General features: G+C 32.8%; 1 protein-coding gene across 4 annotated transcripts in view; it reads left to right on the top strand.

Moving 5' to 3' along the window:
• LOC124543330 (protein cycle) overlaps positions 1 to 22,096 on the top strand; it is a 116,485-nt gene that overhangs the window by 59,443 nt on the left and 34,946 nt on the right. For 3 of the 4 annotated variants that reach the window (XM_047121525.1, XM_047121524.1, XM_047121526.1), the window contains one exon: positions 17,516 to 17,671. In XM_047121525.1, coding sequence (XP_046977481.1) covers positions 17,516 to 17,671 — 156 coding nt within the window. Of the gene's footprint in view, positions 1 to 14,915; positions 15,077 to 17,515; positions 17,672 to 22,096 lie in introns of those variants that run through there. The other variant, XM_047121527.1, reaches the window with a different exon arrangement.

A 22,096-nucleotide genomic window follows, 5' to 3' on the forward strand; every position in this document is an offset into this window, starting at 1 on the left:
TTGCATGAAACCCTACTACCAGACTTACATATATTATTTACATATATTTACTAAATGTATTTTTTTTTTATAATTTTCATTCTGTCATGAGTATTTTTCATATTTATACAATTTTGTAACTCGTAGTAAAACTTAGACTGTTTAAAAATCATTCTGAATATTAAGAAGCTAATATTATTTAACCAAGTATTGAGCCCTTTTCAAGCATAATGAAAGGGTTGTCAATTGTAAACGCAGCGCTGGTAGGGTGACAAACTCGATACTCAATCATATCCTCTAGTAAAACAACGCTGGTCATGTACAATATATCGTATTCTATATATGCCTATAGTGTGGGACATAGTACTAGATAGTATTTATTTACAATTTAAAATAATGTGATCTATCAGTTAGGATTAGATGATAGTTTCGATTAGACACATTAACTTAGCACATTTAAATTTAAAAACAATACCGTAAAAAATACGAGATAATATTTATTATTTTATTGGTCCGAAATTATTTGAAGTCGATTTTTGGTTAATATTTTAAATGCTTTATTTATGTTTGGAATGCCAGCAAAACGAACACAAAATGCGCTCTATGCAAATACTTCACGAGCGAAAATAAATTAATGGTATGTTTAAAATACTTATATTGTAGTCCAGCAACAACGTTCCATCAAATTAATTCGAAGGGTGTAAAAATATTTATTCAATTAAAATTTTAAGCAACTTTTATTGTTTAAAAATAAATGATTGTACCCGATCGTTAGCTATGAAGTAAGTTCGTCGAATCAAACTTTTGATTGGCTTCTTAACTAGATTTTTTTTATATTTCTGTTTCTAATGACTCCGTTATTTGTTTTATGCTCACTGATGGTTTTTTTTTAATTAATATTGTAATTGGTAATTAAATATAACATTTTTTTTATTTATTTCTTTATACTTTATTGTACACCACGTGATATACATTAAAATATGTTACAAGAAAGGAAAAAATTAGATAATATTGTAGAGGACAACGGGTGGTGTTATGGCTAATTAACCATTTCTTCCAGACAACCCAATAAGGAGAGAGGTTGTATGTAAGCTGGGTAGGTGGTGCTTTTTTTGATACGTGTCGGTTGTCGTTGCTAAGGCTTCTTATCCGATAGCAACGGCTAAAGATTATCAGTAGTAGGAATGATCAGGTGGACTACATATAAAAAAATGGATGGTTTTCATATTCCCGGTAACCCAACGCTATCTGATTATTAATTCGAAGACAAAATACTAATTGCTATTAATCTTTACATAGTATAAAACAAAGTCGTTTACCGCTGCCTGACCCTATGTATGCTTATATCTTTAAAATTACTCAACGGATTTTGATGCGGTTTTTTTTAAAAGATAGAGTAATTCGAGTATTGTTTTTGTATATAATATATGGACGATATAGTGAAAAACGGTGACAATTTTAGAAGTTTCTAATGAGAAATCGTAAATAAAAAAAATCTGCAGTATATTTAGTATTAGCATTGCATTCATGCGAAGCAGGGGCGGGACGCTAATCTAATATAATGTTGAAATTGTCAGTATATGTTAAGATTAAACTCTATTGAAAACGATCAAAAATTATTTTTTTAATTTTAATGATCATTGTTGAATATGTCATATTTCGAGTCCATTTACAATACTCACTAGTGTTATTAGTTGTAACTAACACCTGTATGCGAATGTTTGTCGTCTATATCATGATTTTTTATATATTTTATATATTATGCGATGTAAATTGGCCAGTTCTTTTCTCTATACGATAGACTAGCTTGTTTCGCGCCGCGATTGTCTCCAGTCATCTTGCATCGTCAATGTTACAAAATAAAGCAAAGTCTAGATATGATACTAATTATAACATCTGTTCTAGCTTACACACACAGACAATAAAACCAGTCGTTACATAATATTGCGTAATGTTAATTGAATCAATTACCGCTGTTCTCTATGACAATGATCTGAATTGATTTTATAACTTGATGGAATCTTTAACAGCTTTTGGTTCGAATGGTGAAAGCAGACCTTATAATTTTCTTGGAATATATTCGGTTCTTAGAAGAGAACAATATATTTTACAAGGCGTAGTATTATATTTTCACGTGATTTTCTCCTAACGACGTATGAGTGAGTAAAGTGATCATACAAACGAGATTTTTCCCAATTGTATTTACACTGGCTCTAACCCTTACTAAGTCACCACTAAGTCAAATTCAAATATATGCGTAGTTATAATCAACTGATACTTAGAATAAAAATGGTATGTCTGTTTGTAATATTGACATAAGAGCTATGTAGTAACAGCCTGTAAATTTCCCACTAAGGGTTTGGAACATATTCCACCACGCTGTTCCAATGCGGGTTGTTGGAATGCACATGTGGCACCATTTCGATGAAATTAGACACATGCAGGTTTCCTCACGACGTTTTCCTTCACCGCCGAGCACGAGATATATTGATGCTTGCCTGGGTTTGAACCCGAAATCTTCGGTTAAGATACACGCGTTCTAACCACTAGGCCATCTCAGCTTTTTGCATTTACAAATGCATATATAGTATACACAATTTTGGTCAATCTATCTGTTTGTTTGTTCCGACTAAGCTCTGGAATGGCCCAACCGTTTTTCACTGGAAAAAGCTGACGTAATAAGGAGTAACCACATCAATTACTTTATTGTTAAAAACTAAAAGGCGCACATTGCAAGTCGCGGGCATAGCTCGTTAATAATATAAAACTATTCTTATTTTACGATATAATTACAGTCAACAAGGCTCAACGTGTATAACTTGTCAACCCTTCTAAAAAATACGCTTTGTTCTTCCGGTAAGTATGGATTGGTATAGCTTCTTCGGCTGTATGGTTTCCTTCAAAATTTTCTTTACTTTGACTCTTGTTTTTTAATATTAATTTAAGGTAACAATATGATACACTTGGTGATGGAGCTTTGTGAAAACGCATAATACTTGGTGATTCTGTTTTCCTCTGTCAATATACATTCACGAAGGAGAAATATGTTTCTCTAACTGATCCGCCGGCACAAGCCAAACTGACTTACGACCTCACCAGTAATTAATTAAATGACCACAGTTATTATTATTTTACCCTCTTCCTGTTACAGCGATGAGGTTTATTAACTTACGCTAATACGCTGTCCTCAAAACCTTGTCCTAAAAACATTGAAAGCGTAAACATTAAGAAAAACAAACTTTTCTTTAATTTACTCAATAAAGAAACAATTTTGCCAACGTAAAAATATAATACCTTTGCGGAAACTTGTTGTTGTCACTCCACCTTTACTTTTCATGTTTGTAAAATATTTTTTATACTTCCATTTGAATATATTCTATATGTTTAAACGAATGCCAATTTAAATGAAATTTTAATCCTAGGAAAGGTTTTCTATAGTCACATTTCAAAATTAACTTTAATGTCTGCAATACTACTAAATGTGTAACAATATAATTTTATGAAATAGAACAATTTATTTGAAGAAACATAAAGCATTTTTTAGTAGTCTATTTTTGGGATTATATTTTGTAGAACGTAGAAGAATTAAAAAGTGAACGAATGCATTTTTGTTGAAAATAGCAAAGACTTCGTTAATATCAGTTAGTTTGAATGCTAGTATAACCTTATTGTAATATTAAATCACTATTGACATTCATAACGCTATAGAAACACATACATCATACAACTTTGTTGGGACAGTAATGTGTGTTTTTCAAGCCGACAGATGATGATCTAAATCAACTCTTAGAGTTCTATTAATTAATTTGATGAAACACAGGCATACTAAAACTATTACAAAAATTGTAGATAATATATAGATAACCTAAATTATTTTTCCTTTGAAAATCGTCCATGCAGACTAGTGAAGGTTGCTTAACAAAAGACAGATAAATAAGCAAACCTATGATTAAAAATTGACAAAATATTTTTATTTTAATTTTCTGGAGCATTTTACGTTCGAAATTCAAACTAGAGGACAAAAAAGGATTTTCACATTACTTCGCTGGAGCGTTTCCTTTTTTAAATTCAAATTAGAGTTTTGTTTATAGTCAGACATAAGTGTGATATTTGGCGTATTCCTTTTTCAAATGTAATTTGAATTTTTCCGTACAAGTCACAAAAATATTTTTCGATTGCAAAGTAAAATTTTCAAGACATTTTATTTATTAACATTTTTAACAAGTTTAAAACAATAATTAAAACATTGTTTCGTGTCAACCTTTCAACCGTTATCGAAGTTTTGTTTTTATGCATGACATAATAGAAGGGAGCAGAGTTTAAGAGGGGGCGAAAGGGAGGTTACCAGAGGCAGTAGTGGTTTGTTAAATTAATTAGTTTTATTGTATTAGCGATGCGAACAGTATCGATTGTGAAATGAAGCCTTAGAATCGAGGCCGTCATCCTCCATATTAAGAATTTCGTTAGCTATGAATATTTATACTAAAATTTTGACTTGGTGCTATGGCTTTCTGCGAGTCCGTCTGGGTATTGCCACCTACTAACACTTATTCAACCGCCAAACAACAATACTTTAGACTGATCTGGCTTTACAGCCTCAAGGGGTATAATATCTTAGTTCCTAAGGATGTTAGTGACTGAGTGATGTAATGTATGTGGGTAATATATCTTGTTTACCTCTTGACCACATCAGGTAAACTATTTGACAGACTGACGTTCAACGCCCAACCTAAACCTGTGGCTTTAACGAAATTAAAATTGTCGCAGTAATTTCTTTGGGAAAGTCATTGAATTTAAAAAAAAGTTTTTTTAAATTATTTTCGTTATCCTCATTTCACCCCAAACTACGGGTAAAGATTTGTATATAATTTTTTCACTTTGTGTGTTGAAATTGAACACCTAAGTGGATGAAATTAGCAAATAAAGATGCAATAAAAGACATTAGTGTCGCCATTTTGAAAATAAAAACTATTTTACTCGTTGTATAGACTTCTGCTTATGAGTAACAGACAATTGTTTTTTAAAACAACTACCACAACAAACTGTAATAAAAACTCGTTAGGTTTCTGATGGGATATCAATATTAACTTGATTACTTGATAATGTAACATGCTGATGTTGCCTTTACTTGATAACATTTCAATAAAAGCAGTTTTGCTGTACGACATTGGTATGTCTAAATGTATGGATATTTCATAGTAACTATACATGTGTTCAAAATGATTTTCCTTTGAAGTACCGTTTGCAGCGGGCCCTGAATGGACGTTGGGGACATTCCACTTTGATTTGTGCCTATTATGATATGATGAATATACTGTGACAATCAAAACGAGCCTATTAATGAAATAACAGATATTTACCATGTGTAATTTCGACTCATATTTGATCATCTCTATACGTCTATAGATTTTTGATAGACCAATGGCAATACTATTTACATATATAACAACTCTTATCACTGTAACTCGGTAACGTCTTATTTATGAGTTATTTAATAATGCTGTAAAATAATTGTCTACATAAGTCAATCATTCGGACACAGGTTTTAAGTGACTTCCAAATTTTGCGAGTATAAACACTCTCTGAGACTTTTTATGCCCTACCGAGATTCGAACCTGGGGATCGGAATCTACAACCTAATTGTGGAACTAATCAAATATTTAAAAAAATCAATTGCCACTTAAATATCAAAATAGGTTCAAATTTTATTACAAAGGCTGTATGCGAACGGTGTGTTTTGTTGCGAAACGCAACTTGACAACAAAGGTTTTGTTGTGAAATCGTGTTTTAAACAAAGTGAGATGAAAAAAAAATTAATCGGTACATCTCTTTTGCGTTTTAAGCGTCGAACACGAACAATTGTATTTGTATCCGGTTTGTTCCAAATCTTTATAGAACCTAATATTTAAATTTTGTTTATATCTATTTATTAATTACTAAGACCCTCATTGTCGCTTATTGGGTCATCGGATGTAATCGACCAATCGAATTCAGATGGAAAAATACCTGAATTTCATTAGACTTTCAGACTACAGAAAAAAATATTTCTTATTAAAAATATTTTACAGTAGTAATTATATAATATAAACAAATTATTTAGACTAGTTGTGTTCAATAAGAGCCGTTAGTTTTAATCATTTGGTTTTTTATTGTCAGTAGGTTCGATTGTCATTTTATACAAAAAATGAAAGGTGCTTTTTTTTATAAAAACAATATTTACATTTTTCTATCCCTAGTTACCCTACCCACGTCACTAGCCTGGTACCTACCAACGACACGCTGACAGCTGCCGAGAGCATTTAACAATTCACAATGCTGAGGCCTCTGGTATAGACAGCTGATTCGTGTTACGTTTTACGTTGAGACATGCTAACAATATGACGTCACAAACATTCGAAGCACGTGTACACAACACTAACTATTTAATTAATAATTAATTATTAATCATATCTCATTGTAATCGACCAATAAGCTATTACCACCTACTAGTTTTAATAAGAGTCTTCTTTCCCTCACACTCATCATTCATCATCATTTACGGCTTGTAACTGTTTTTTTTTTTTTTTTATGTATCGAAACTAATATTATGTATTCGAAAATAAATCTTTCTATCTGTCTGTCACGCAAAATTACTTATTTGACTTTGATTAAATTTGATATGAAGCGAGTCTGAACTAGTATTTTTAGTCTGCATTAGTATTTTTATAACTAAAACGTAACCTAATCTACCCCTTGAACGCGGGCGAAGCCGTATATGACAACTAGTTTGCAAATTGTCTATATATTTTTTATCTACAGTGCTTTATCTATACCTATGGATTTTTTTTTTGAATATTTGCATATATATGCAATTGCTTTCGACTTTCATGCTTGGATGTTTGATATTCTATCCTGACAAAAGTGATTACCTACATCTTGGAAAATTGGTCTTAAATGTAGCTAAAGGTATTAACAGTCTCTCCAAGTAGGTATTAATAAAAATAACTTAGTAATACGATTAAAGTCTGCTTACATGTCACAAAAACAAATGTTATTTATACCTACTAAGATCATAACGAATTTTATAACAAATCGTAACCTTCAATCAGCAAGCGTCGCAAAGTTTTAGGATAATCAATTGTTACCGGTTATAAGTTACTAATTAATTGATTACATAATTCGTCTGAGCATATAAAGTGGCGTAACCCCTAAGCGATCTAACTCACTCGAGAAATCAAAGTGAAACCTTTGGTAAGCCGTTTCTTAGTGAATTCCTTGAAAGTTTAATTTCTGGTTTCTTGTGGTAAGGGTGGAAGCGGGCGGGTCTCGCCCCGCCCTGCCGCGTACCGCCCCTCGCCCGCCCACCCGCGGAGCTATCACTGACAATTGTTATTCTTCTCATCGATTACCTAATGATTACCTTTGCTTAGGTTTTAGACAGACGTGACATTTTTGTGACAGGTACGTGTTCCGACTTGGCAGATGGGAATAAGAGATATATTCGTTTACCTTTTACTGCAATGACTGTAACGTTTGTGTTGGCAGCATATGTACAAGGCGTAGACTGAAAAGCAGCCTAGCTGAGACTACGACCTTTTCACCAAATCATCAAATATCATATTGTCAACTCTTTTTTTTATGGTTTTGTACCTTAATTTTGTCTTTGTTTCTTCTCGGTGAATAAAGTTACTTATTATTATTATTATTATGTGCAATCTGTATGGGGTTCTTATAAAACATTTTCGTTCCTCAGGATTCGACCTGCTTGATAAATGCGCAATAATCCCTTCTTCAGTTACTTCGGTTTCGCTTTACTCGCATTTTTTTTAAAGATATTTAAAACTTCCATGATTCACCTTTTTTCTAAATACCAAGTTTTATTCGGCCGGAAATAAACAATAGCGCGTTTTTTAAGGCTTTTTCTGCTCGCTCGCTGTTTTCTCAACTGATACGACTTTGGAATATTCTATAAAAGAGCCTACTGATTCCTTAAAGACCAAGCAAGTCCTGAGTTTTGCATATGTTCTTGGATAATGAGAGTTGGGTAGAATCACTTTGAGACCACTGGTAGCTTGCCATATGTATGTTATTCATTAGAAAAAGATAACAATAAACGATTAAAACTTTCAACGACGTTCCAAACTCTGGATATGCCGAAAAAATATCGTGTTTTATTTGTACCCTAGGTATACTGGCGTATGTGATGTACTCAGATGAACTTATGCACAATGTAAAGGCATATTAATGTATCTTTAATTGTAATATGTTAAAACTAATAAAAACCTGATATTCAGCGCTATACGAGTGTAATGTTCAGTTTTCAGTATACCAGTGTGGTTATTATTAACTCACTCGACAGTAATTATCCTGCGGTTCGACATACCTAGGTGTGTATATGATCAATAGCTACACAACGGTAACTAGCGGAAATCGAAACCGTATCGAGCATCGTGAAGGCGGGTTCATTGACCGCTGCACATTATCCAAAAACTTATCTAACCTAAGGAAATTTATAAATATGTTATAAATGTAATGAAGTAACTCTTTCTGTCTATCTGTCTGTCTGTTGCGCTTTCACTACAAAACTGATAACCGAATTTTATGAAATTTGGTATGAAACAAGTTTGAGCTCCAAGGAAGGACATTTTTGCCAAGTACATGACAACCAAACCCCAAAAATGCGTGTGAAACCTTGGGTGACAACTAGTATCCTATAATGCAAAGTAAAAACAAAAATAAAGACCATATATACTGGTAAGCAGGTACTTACCAGAATCTTATTACTTTAATATTCTGTTGTTATTGTACCAACGTAGATTACAAAACATACTTATTGTAATACATAACCAGACTCTTAATTTCCCTTGCAAAATATCGCTGTAGGAAATATTGCCACTATAACCGTCTACCGTTCCGCACAACCAAGAATTGCACTAATACTTTTAGAATAAGCCTAGCAATCCGCTATTATACAATAGGTACTAAATATGCTACAGACTTTTTTCAACTACGTCATCGCATTAGAAACTTCTAAAATAATCATTTATCTTAAAGATTCAAGCATATATAGGGGACAGACAGCTTTTTTTTTTGTGTGAAGTATTGCTGTTGGCCCTACTGGCCTTTACAGCGTCACCGGTCTTTCGGGCGAGAACTAATGTCCCCTGCCCTAAGGTTGAGCGCGGGGCTCGAAATTAAATTTAAAGTTCGTCCTGAGGGTGTCTCCTATGAGATCGCACCTCGGCTCAGAACGAAATAGGTGGGGGGACAGACAGCGGTAAGCGACCTTGTTTCATAGTATGAGTGGGTTGTTAGAAAGGAGGGGTTAAACATTGTTCAATTATCGCGCCCAAAGCTCTTACCTAATTAATTTATTTGGTTAACGATACAACTATAATGGTCCATGCCTTGCACTCGTTTATAAATTGTCACAGGTAACTATTTTAGGTTACGATAATTATAGTCTAGAAACTGTTTTATTATTAACATACTGGATTCGATTACGATGTTTTGTAAGAAATCGGATACATATGAGCTAATACAAATAATAGTTGATTACGTGTTACGTTTTTCGTAAATAATATTCATTGTAATTAGATCTGTAGGTCCATTTCTCACCCACAACTAATATAATTTTTCATTTGTTTTAATGGATGTATATATAAATATAATTAATAATATATTTAAATCAGTTATTAAAACTTTACCTGAGTTGGAAGACAAAACTCAGGACTAATAATTCTTTATTTTATTATAAATGAATGTTCTATAGTATTTAAAGGTAATTTTAATAAATAAAAAAATGTCTATTATGAGATAACAACATCAGTGTGATTTATTCTTACCTTTTTTCCAACTCTTCGAGTCCATTAAAAAATTAAATGGGGTTAATAAATGTCGGTCAGTTTGTAAACAGCCTTATGTGCAACGAGTCACATGTTTGTCCACGCTCGTCAGCGGCTACCGATTCATAATACTCAGGATAATGCGTGTCTGAATCGCGACCATCAATAAGCGATGACATAGATATTTACTTTTGCGCCACTGGAGACAATAGAAGCTTGTTGATGTATTCTTTGGAAATATTTGCCTGTACTCGTATTGGCTCGTATCAGCCAGGTCCATTGCGCAGCGTCACGGTAGCATGCGAAAGCGATCCCGTGGCGTCCGCCGACAGACAAAGAGGGGTAACCTCTGGTTTTGTAGAGGGTAAACCCGGTGTTCTTGAGCTCGGCGTCCAGGGTTCCGGGGAGTCCCACACACCCCCCCACTTTCCATCACGTGGGGGAAGCGCGTAATGCGTTTTTCAGCGAGAAAAAAAAGGTCCATTGCGCAGAACTTTAAGAAGCAAAAGCTTGAGATAAGAAAGATTTCATATCACAAGTCAATTTATTTTTTTCCTTGTAATCAAGATAGTGAGAGAGATAGAAGGATTTATTAATTTTCTACATCTCAAATCCTTTAACCTGGAACATCATTTTTATGAAAGATGAGGAAGAACGTTGTAATTTGAATATTCGAATAGGTATGTCTTGAAATAGATTCCGTGACATTGTGGAATACTGCAATCACAAATAAAGTTGTATTTATGTAATACGAGTATGTAAACAAATGCTTAAATCGCTTTAACCAAATATGATGAGTTATGCTTTTGTGTTTGTCAAATAACCGCATCGAATGCCATATTATATTTGTAATTACATCATATACCTTCGTATAACATTAGCTGTTGCATGACTTTGCTCGCGTGGTAGTTAAATATTTACAAATTGGCATAAAACATTACGTTTATTATCTATTCATTTTCGATCAATATTTCAAAATATAGTTTCATATTTCGAAATTAAAAGAGAACTGAGATTCATAGAAACTCTCAACCCTTATTACTCTCTTAGAAGTAGATTATGTAGAAACTTTTAACTACTTAAAACAGTGTCTCAAAAATAAAGTTTCATGATTTAAGCTTAAAAAATGACTTTCTTCCATACAAACTTTCAACCTCCATTTTCCTCGGGCATAGAAAAGTCTATTCAATAAAACGATCCTACTCACTAAATTTCATGGTCCTAACTTTAATAGTTTCCGCTTGGTGATGACGCATCAGTCAGTCAGTCAGTCAGTCAGTCAGTCAGGACAAGTTATTTTATAAGTTTGACTAATAATTATAAATTGAATATTGCGTATAGCATTTATGATAATTATATTACTCAACTAAATATGTAGGCCTACGAATTTGCTTTCAAAGGGATACTGTATGTCATCATTATAGGAAATTGTCTGGTTTAATTTAATTGATTTGTATTGCTTTGTACTAAACTCAAACTCAAATAACTTTATTCAATGTAGAAGCATTACACTTTTTTTATTGATGGTCAAATTAAACACTACCTCCGGTTCGGAAAAAGGAACACCCTGATCTGAGAAGAACCGGCGAAAGAAACTCAGCGGGTTCTTTTTTTTGGGTAAATAATTAAACACATAGTATGTGAATAGAAACAGCCAGGCGACGATCGTTTCGTTCCCAATACTAGTATTGCTAGTTTTACATCTTAATTGATGGTTATAGATTTAATCCGACTGCTAGTTAAAATCGATTAAACATCAGTGAATGGGTTGGAGAAGTTTTCAGTTGAAGGTCAGCTCGCTTCCGCACGATGCGGCAACGTACTCCGATGCTTGCTCTCACTGATGTTGCGTATGTCGGTCCTCATGTCTTATCTATCTTATCTCGATTGAAGATCGAAAATTTTACGATCGCATACTGTCAATCGAAGGTGGGACAAAACTAGATATCTTTGGACAGTATATTCTTGTAGGGATTAATAATTAAAATTAAAAAATATGCCAATTGTCAATTTAATGGTTTTAGGCCGTGATAACTAGACATAGATGAGTGTAAAGTATAGTTTATATATATGCATAATGCACGTATGCATAATTATTAACATCAGCTATTTACATAAACTTTTAAGGTCCCATAGTCGAATTACTTTAAGAACTTACGTCATTTAATACACGTAAAATTTGTCATTATTGTCTTATGTCTCAAATCCTTACTTCGTATGATATCATACAAATAATTAATCTTCCATAAGACGAATTCATTAACTTAATGCATTTTTTTGCATTTAAAATAATTGATTTAAATAGTTGCTTCTATGTTTCTTCTCTGTTCGTCTATTTAGAACCTATATTCGGAACTAATGGAAGCTTTACCTTAACATTGACTTATAGCATTTGTGTGATGTCTCTTGTGTAAAGTTATAAAGTTATATGCAGGCAAGTTAACCTAGAATAGTCCGAGAATTCTTAGTAACAATTGTTAATTTAAAAATGTTTACCTAAAGATCAAATGTTTTGACTTCGTAATCCCAACGTGGCTCTTACTGCAATATTGATTATCTCGATAATAAAGCGTAGTGTTAGAGAATATTGTCGTAAAATTGTATAATTAAATTTATCATTATTAACGTAGTGTCGTGTCTGAAAATTGTTAAGTCTTTAAATTATACGATATTGTTAGTATATCAGTAATTTAATACCGTTTAAAAATCTTTCAACTTTCAAGAAACTACAATGTTGATTTTACCGAACACTTGCAAAGGCGATACATTATATAATAATAATTCATATATTTAATTTATTAATAATATTCTTTGGTTATAAAGATGTAAATAGAAAATAAAAAGTGGTTACAAATTCCCACGAGTTGCAGTTTAACATTCGTACGTTATAATAAATCACTCATTTTTCGGTTCTTATATTTAAAATCACTCATCATTAGCACAAACAAAAGTATGTTTTTTATTACGGCAGCAATCGTCATTTTGTATTTAATAACATATAACACAAAGATTTCGTCAAGGACGCTTATAAATCGCTGTATAATACCTATATCAATTGCCTTATTACAAAAGCAAATGGTTGAAATTCAATTGTTTCTCATGGCTATATTTCGCGCGCTAATGTTATTATGTAAGTGAAAAAAACACTCGAGATGTATAAATCTCAGAACTCACTTGTCTTAGATGGACAAGGAGAATAAAATTAATTTGAAATGTAAATAAGCAAGTTTAAGAAAAAAAGAATACGTTGTTTAAATACAAACGTAATGACTATTACAATTGAAAGCCAGATATGTTTAGAGATCTTGGTGTGTTGAACACGTGACGTGACCGTAGGTTGCGGAATCAAACCCGGCGAACGAAGATTTCATGTAAATTTGCGTTCATGAAGATGTCGTTAGGATTGTGCCTCAAGTGCCGAATAAAATTCTGCCCGACAGAACTCCAAGGCAGCTAATCTTCTCGGGATAGAAGGCCAACAGCGAAACAATAATTATGGACTTCGAATTTCATTTACTACTTAAAATAAAAAAAGACAGGGCTAGATATAATTTTTCATCACTAAAATAATAATAATAAGTTTCGAACTACATTCAATTTCTAGTTGATTATGAAAAGTACCCTCAACGATGTATGTAGAGGAATAAATTTGAGCTAATTTTGTATTAAAAATTTTTAGATACTTTTTTACAACGTATATTAAACTTTTATATTATCTGTAGAGATCGGAAAAAATCTAAGCTATGTATGTTTATATATCAAACTTGTATAAGATGAGCGTAAAGCGATACGTTCCTTCACCTTAACGAGAGTCTCGTCCAGCTGAGCTACGTTTACAGGCTCGTTAGGTTACGGTACTCTTTTTTCTAGTGTTCCGTATTTAAAAATACTCTGAAACGGACTCAATATAATAATTTTTATATTTTCGTCTTCGGTTTTGGTGATCCAGTGCTATATTACATTTTATATGCTTAGTATATTTCAGTTACTTTCACAGTATAATGTCACACGGTATTGTGCTGTGGGGCAACGCAGTCGCTATCCATACTATATTTGTGCTGGAGAAGAGGGCTATTCGCGCAATCTATAACCTAGGAGCTAAAGAATCATTAATTGACTTTTGCTTCTCAATATATATTCTGCAATGTTATGTATGTACGAAAAAATATTAATGATTTTATGAGAAAATGTGACACTCATAACATTGGTACGAGGAACTCCTACTCCTGTTCCTCGACTGCATGGAGTCAGTAACTCCTTTGTGGGGCAATATATACGATTTTACGACAGGATCCCAGAAAGCGTTCAAAATGCCTCTGTTGCAAAAATTAAAAAAAAATGATTAAGGAACGCTTGTGTGCAAAAGGCACAATACAATTGATGAGATTATGATCGATAGTACACCTTGGGAATGAAACGATCGCCTCCTGGCTATTTCGTTTCATATTAAATGGTTCATATAATATATGAGACAAAAAAAACCGTTGAGTTTCTTTCGCCAGTTCTTCTCAGGTCAGGGTATTTTCTTTTCCGAAGCGGTGGTACTGTTTCAATTGACCATCAATAGGAAAGTGTAATACTTCAATATTGAATAAACAGCTGTGTCCTATACAATTATGTTACAGATTTAAAACTTCCACAGATTGTTACGTGGTAATATACCAAATGAACATTTCCATATTAACGTGAAATTAAGCGGTCTAAGGTTAAACTCTCAATAGGTGCACTTTCAAGGTCATATGAATCTGGATCTACCCGCTTTGGTTTTAGCCTCGGAATAATCTTAAAAATATATATATTTTTGGATGGTTTCATTGCGATACGATGGTCTTATACCTACAACGTATATGTCAGGTAGGGTACATGGTTACTTACCTCCCATTATAACACAAAGCCTGTGTGACCCCTTAGGCCTCCTATATAACAAAATCCCTGGCTTCGTCTATGGTTGACTTAAATTAAGTCACTTCATTTCACAACCGCTACTAATTATGTATGCCCAAACAAAAATATATGTTGTTTAAGTATTTCCATGATATTTATTATATTGTTTGATATTTGTGCTGACGCGATACCTCGTTCCGACGCGAGCGCTCTACGTTGTCAGTCAATGTCAAGGCTGCGCCGGCGCAAGTCCGACGCTCGAACTGTGCTCTCCGCGTAAATAATCTCGCCTTGTATTAAAAACTATGAAAAATATCCAATTATAATTTAAATAGTATATTGTATTCACGTCATAAACAATGCGTTCATAATTAAATTGTGACAGTGAGGTGAGGTTAATGCATTTTTTGTATTCGAATTATGAAAACAGTTGTTATTCACCTATTATGTATATTACACAATAATGATGTAGCGTCCGTATTCTTTACTTGGTGAAGTCGTATATATACATTTTTTGTTTATGTTTTGATGTAACCTTATTTCATTTCTTTTCTGGTATATACGCCTTTACTTGTCAATTTTATTTTCAATTTTAGTCATATTATAATATTTTTTTTGTCTCGCTTATATAAAAGGTTTATCATCGTAGGATAAAAAAAAAGATTTTTAATTATGTTTAATTATAGTTGATTATTATGTAGGGGATATAATAGCCTTATTGGGCGCTTTTGTGGTGATAGCAATACTATTAAAGAAGGCAGTTACGAGAGCAATGTAAGTTTTAAACTGACCGACAGAACAGTCGTTGCATATATACATTTATAATAAAGTAAGTATATATTGAAAAATTTTCACCTATAAAATCTTTTCTTACGTTTTTCTGCAATCTGTGGGAGCGATTCGTGAAAAGGGCGGAAGTGGGTAAAAGAAAGCCCGCGAAGGGTGATTTGATTTGACCAATCAACACGATGTGTTAATGATAGAGGCTTCCATATTTGAAAATTTGTAATAATTATAACAATAGATTCAGTTTCGTTTTAATGACACAAATATGGCGTCGGTTGTGTTTTGTAACGTAATCCATCTGATAACATACAGAAATATGAACCGGACCAGCAGCTTTACCCGTGCGAAATTTAAAAAAAAACTTTAGTGCCAATTTACCCCGTCGAGGGGTAAATTATGTATTTTCTCGAGCTTCTATCTCTATCTTCATATAAATTAGTTCAGCGATTTAAGCATGACGTGGTAGCAGAATAATTACGCATTTATAATATTAATAGAGATACAATGATTTGTGTGATATTACTTTGAAACTATCAAACAATTGCATCATATAATTTATAATATATTTATACAGTTACTTATTTACTTAATACTTAAATAGTATTACTTAACATATTATTGTATCTTAGGAATTATATAACTTTTGAAGGTCGTAGGAAACTTGTAGCGAAGAAAACTTCGATTAACTTAAATACTGTTTATTTCATGGATATCTATTAGAATGTTACATATTCGGTTAGTGCCGCAGTTTCACTCTTTTTGTTAAGGAGTATATACCCATCCCGCTCTTGTACGGATGAAATTCATACAACGGTCTCCCTCTAATGTGATTGATGATTTGTGAAACCCTAAAGATGATTTTCCAAAAAAAAAAGTTGACGTGTTCTGAAATAAACCTATTTCGAATTTCAATTTTCTGGGATCTTTTTCTAAGTGCGGCAATAGTCCAGATTTAATGGTATGATTCACAAATGTTACCAAATTCTTGGTATTTAAAGTCCTAAGATCTATTCCATAGTCGTTTTAAAATAACAGCATGTAAACCGTCTCTTGTAAACCGTGTCTCGGAAAATACTTCCTAAAGAGAAGACTTATAACTCGAAACTTATTCAACCTTCCTACTCGTCGAATGTAGGATTAACATTTGGCATAATTTCACCCTAAATAAGCCTTACAATGTTTTCCTTAACCGCTAAGCACGTGATTAATTGTAAACACAAATTAAACCAGAGACTTTTCCGTTTAGTAAGGCATACCTGCTTGTGGATGTCGTAATCTACGGTTAGGATTCATGCGTTACACTGACCATCTGGATTCCCATCGAATTGAAGTTCTTTAAAATTTCTTGATGATGACGTATTTCCTGGGGTTTGAGCCAAGACGACCAATCTCAAGGGGGACTCGACCACACGTGTCATATTGTGCACAGGTGTGCGAAAATACAGGTGCTATATCCATTCACTCCCATAATCCAATTGGACGGCAAATCTTCTTGTTTTATTATTCCGACCGGGGGTTAAAATTGAAACCTCGGAATCTTCGTTCTTACAAATAGCCAATGTACCAACGAGGAAATCATACCTCAATATAATATGTATCTTAAATAAAAATAATTATTCGAATTGGGTAGGTAAAGAATAGCGAAATATTAGTGCAACATATTTATTGTATAGGCGTATATAGAATAACATTTTATGTAATATTTTTAACGTTATTTAATTTGTAGCTGGAAAAGGTAGCTTGTCTTTTTCCTTTTAAAAGATTTTATATCGCTTTCCTTTAAAGTTTTGTTAGTTACGCGATTACTGATACTTTTAACAGTAACATATCTTCTTCTTGTGAAGTTAGTATTATTTTGTAAGTAATAAATATTTTCTTACATAAACTTATCTCAGTTAAAGGAAAGTTTAAAGTTTCATGTTGTTGTCATATAGGAGAAGTTATTATTGCATATGTAACTGAGTTAAGCTAAGATTTTATTTGTTGTGTCAAGATATCGTTTATATAATGTTTTGATTTTTAATACATAATTTCCATTGCAGGTCGAACTCGAGCGCGGAGCCGGCCTTCGAGCTGACGGCAGGAGCGGGCGACGCCGGTGCGCCGCCGTGCGCGGAGACGGCTGGCGCGATGCTCGCCGTGCCGTCGCAGACGCATCTCGATGCGCACCAGAACTCGCGCAAGAGAAAGACTCAATAGTAAGACAGTTTTGATTTAACTCTATTTATTTTAACGTCATATAAATCAATGGAATATTGATTTTACAAATTTTTTTATTACATGAAAACATGCTGAGCCCAAACGAACAATTATCACGTTATTTAAATTGAATTTGTCATAAAATGGCTGACGACACTGTTTAATGTTTGCGACATCTTATTAGTAATTATCCTTATTTTGTCTTCCAACAATTCATTTAATATTCATTAAATTGTTTATGTACAAACTTTTGATATAATTTATATTCATGTCTTATGCATACAAGGTAGCTGTTGCAGTAAGAAATATTTTTTGTCATTTCGCAGCACAAGTCAAAATAGTATATAATAATACTAGATGCAAACTGACTGGGAATAATAAATAAAATTAAACAAATACGGTCTATTCTTTAGTTTGCATATAACGTATAATTTTTTCATAAAGATTAATCCATAATTTATTGTGGATAAGTTTCTATTGAGTCTACTATATAATAGCTCTGGACGAATTTATGATTTGAACGCACGAACACGCATTTTTTGAACGCATCCATGTCATGCATAAACGTCAAACATGGCCGCCCCTTGAACTGTCATATCATTAAATTGCGATTTTATGCGGATATAATATGCTGTCCTCAAAAAAACATTTTTGTAACAATTTTTTTAACGAAATTACTAATTAATGTAACATACACAATATGTCGGTATGACCCTTGTACTAGGACATAACATAAACAACCGGAGCTGCCATGTTGTATGCCAATGCCTATATAAATAAAATACCATTGAAAATCCAATTGAACCGAGTCAGCGCTCTTCCCTTCTCACATGTAATAAACATACATTACTAAGAAATAATTAAAAACACTAAACTATTTTGACAAAAAAGAATTTTATTTTTTTATTAATAACTATCTTTACATAACGCGTTCAACATTATAATATTGCTTTGTACATCTTGAACTTACGTACAGTAAGTACAATGGACTATTACAATACTTTGTTACAAAGTTAGTATTTATTTCACACGATATTATTTGTGAAGCAATTTCTTCATAAGGGATAACTAGTGATCCGAAGGCGAGACCTAACAATCCGCTAAGTGTTGGCTATTGTCTTGAAGTGTTTGCGATGGTTAGCTCAAACGTCGTGACGTGTACTCCGAGGGTCGATGGTTTTATAAGCGAATCCGGTATCGTTAATAACCGTGACCTCGAAAAGAAAATATGAAAAATCATAATTACGCGAGTATTTATCGAAAATTACCTTCAATATCAATTATAACGCACTGATACAACAAACTTTTTGCCGTGTATAGTGAGGTAGGAAATTGTAAATTTTAATGTAATTTTTTTACCGTTTAATTAATTATTATAATTGTAAATGTATTTCTTTTTAAATTACATAACAAATGTGTATTTAAGATACAAAGATATTGTATACACTCGTATAACCTAAAACATTTGAAACAGTGTGAAGTTGTTCTATAGTAAATTTATGACCATACATGGTAAGACGTGTTCTGTAATATCTAACTGATACACATAGGTCAATTTTATATCCGAAGTAATTATATTTCGCAGTTAGGTACATCCGCTTCAAATACTGACTATTAACTTGGTTAGCGTGAATTTAATAGCCTTCTATACTTAAATCCCTAAGGTTTAAATACAATAGTATTCAATGTGCAAACCAAAACTCGTGTTGAAAAAACCGCGTAGGAATCTTGATAGAGGAATTCTCGAAGCTATCAAAATTCAACTGACAGCTGCGAGGTAGTTAATTTGTATGTCAATCAAATCCGCAGTTTGTGAAAACCCTGCGGCCTGATAGTTCAAACAATTTTTACTTCCTAATGTATAGTATCTAGTAATAGAGTTAAGCCATTTAAAAAAATCCATGTGAAGCATATGTCGAAGAAAATAGAACAGTAGTAAACACAAAAAGTAAATAAATGGTTATTAATTTCGGGATATTTAACATGTTTTTTATTTTTGTTCGGTGGAGCTCGATATTTCGACATTATCTACGAATGTCTTGTTCACGAGACTTAACTTTAATAATTAAAATAACCATGCTAATTTAAAATCTTATATAAATAAATGGTATAATGAAATTAGTAAGAGAAAAAAGTATGTCACGAAAATCGAAATAAAAATATAAGTAGCCTATCATTATTTAGTAGTAAGGGGTCTAATATGTAGGTACAATTGGTGACGTTTTTCGGCAAGAAAATTGTGGACGTGCAAAAAGTTACGCAGGCATTACACGTACCGGAAATGAGTTAAATATAAAGTTTAAACTTTTATCACGCAATCGTACACGTGCATTAAATAAAGGGGTGAAAAGTGATTCTATGCTTTCCTCAAAAGTTTAAATTTTCCTTAAGTAAATAAAAAAAATCAAAAACATGCACAAAGACTTTATTCAATGTAGTAAATTTTCACATAGAACTGACAAAAAATATATTAAAATAATTTGATTGCTTATTGAAACTTTTTGAGTCTTTCATATGCTGATCGCCCGCAAGGGTGTCAGGAAGAAGGGTTGATAAAAGAATTACTTTAGTTTTGCGGTGATTGTGATAAATTAAGCTAAGTGCAAATTCTTACAACTCAAAAATAGTCCACCTATTACATTATATAGGTAGTATGTAAATAGATCAAGATTGTACCATATAAAATGTATTTAATTCACAATATATAGTATAATGTTAATGTAACGTAATTAATTAAATATACTCATAACAATTAGGCTTTAAATTAACGAATTATCATTGAAGCGAGTTGCGCCAACGTCCTCCTATTGGATGCACTTTTCTGCGTGCTTTGTCTAATTGATGGCATAATTACAGAAATTGATCTGACATTGAATACTGAACACTAGACTATTTTTTTATCTCGGACTCAAAACTCCCTTCAGGTTGTTTTTAACACAGCACTAGTAAGAATTTTTAGTTGTTGAAGATCAACGATAAACATTATTGAAATTTTTTGTAAAGTATATACGAATAGTTTATATTAGTTTTATTTTTCTTGGTGGTAGGGCTTTGTGCGAGCCCGTCTGGGTAGGTACCACCCACTCATCAGTTATTCTACCGCCAAATAACAGTAGTCAGTATTGTTGTGTTCCGGTTTGAAGGGTGAGTGAGCCAGTGTAACTACAGGCACAAAGGACATAACATCTTAGTTCCTAAGGTTAGTGGCGCAGTGACGATGTAAGGAATAGTTAATATTTCTCACAGCGTCATTGTCTATGGGTGATGGTGACCACTTACCATCAGGTGGCCCATATGCTCGTCCGCCAACCTATACCATAAAAAAAAAAAAATTAGTATTTAATTGGAGAGGAGGCCTTAGCCCAACAGTGGAATATTACAGGCCGTTACGTTACTTTTTACTTTTCTTTTATATACAAAATATATTCAACAACAATTTTTTTAGCTCTTAATTTATAAACTTATTGTTATATTCGTTATTGCATTGGGTTCAGTACGGCTTCAAGTAGGTCCCATCTGTTAAGTACAAAGAGAGATAAAGATATTAAAAAAATAAATTGATGAGAAACTGGTTCGCACCTTTGGCAGGCTTCGAGCTGCTCCTTACTTAGCTCAAACACAGATAGGGACTTACGGTTCAGAGATGTATTCCAACAGGATTTTCCTGTGTCACCGTCCTGGGTACAATGCCGCAGGAAAACATTTTAGTTAGCTTGTTTTTATAATTAAGTTATTATGACATTTAATTTAATTTATTTTTGATACTATTTTTTTTCCTTTGAATTTAAGTTAAAAGTAAAAATATAGATGTTGTAAAACTGAGACCTATAATGTTGCTTATTCAAACATATGTAATTATATAAGGCTAACCACTTTTATTATTTATGGAACACTTTTCGAGGCAAACTAATTTAAATATTATTCATATTAGTTTTTTCTATCGAAATTATATATTTTTAGAATATATGTGCATTGCAAGGCGAAATTCTATAGCTAGTGCTTGCTTTCTAATCTACTAAACTGCTTTTGCATAGTGATAGTAAATAAATATATAGCGATATCTGCGCTGATTTTATGCATTCATTATTTTCAAGTATTTGACATTCCATCCTTTTAATACAGCACAATTGGAAAGAGACAGCCTATGTTCTTTTATGTATTTGAAAATAAGCCGTTCTGAATTTTATTTAGTTTTTTATATCCATAAGTTAGAAGATGGAGGGAAAAAAGAGAAGGGTGGGTAAGCCAGTGTAACTACAGACACATGGGTATATAATATCTTGGTTTCCAAGGTTGGTTGATTGTTAGGAATGAATAATATTTGTTGTTGAGTCAGTTCCTATGGGCGGAAAAGATAACTCCCATCAAGTCAGCTCCTTTGTGCGACTGCCACTGCCTCATAAAAGAGGTGTACACGCGCTTTT

The sequence above is a fragment of the Vanessa cardui genome, chromosome Z (genome assembly GCF_905220365.1).
Source record: "Vanessa cardui chromosome Z, ilVanCard2.1, whole genome shotgun sequence".
Lineage (NCBI taxonomy): Eukaryota > Metazoa > Arthropoda > Insecta > Lepidoptera > Nymphalidae > Vanessa > Vanessa cardui.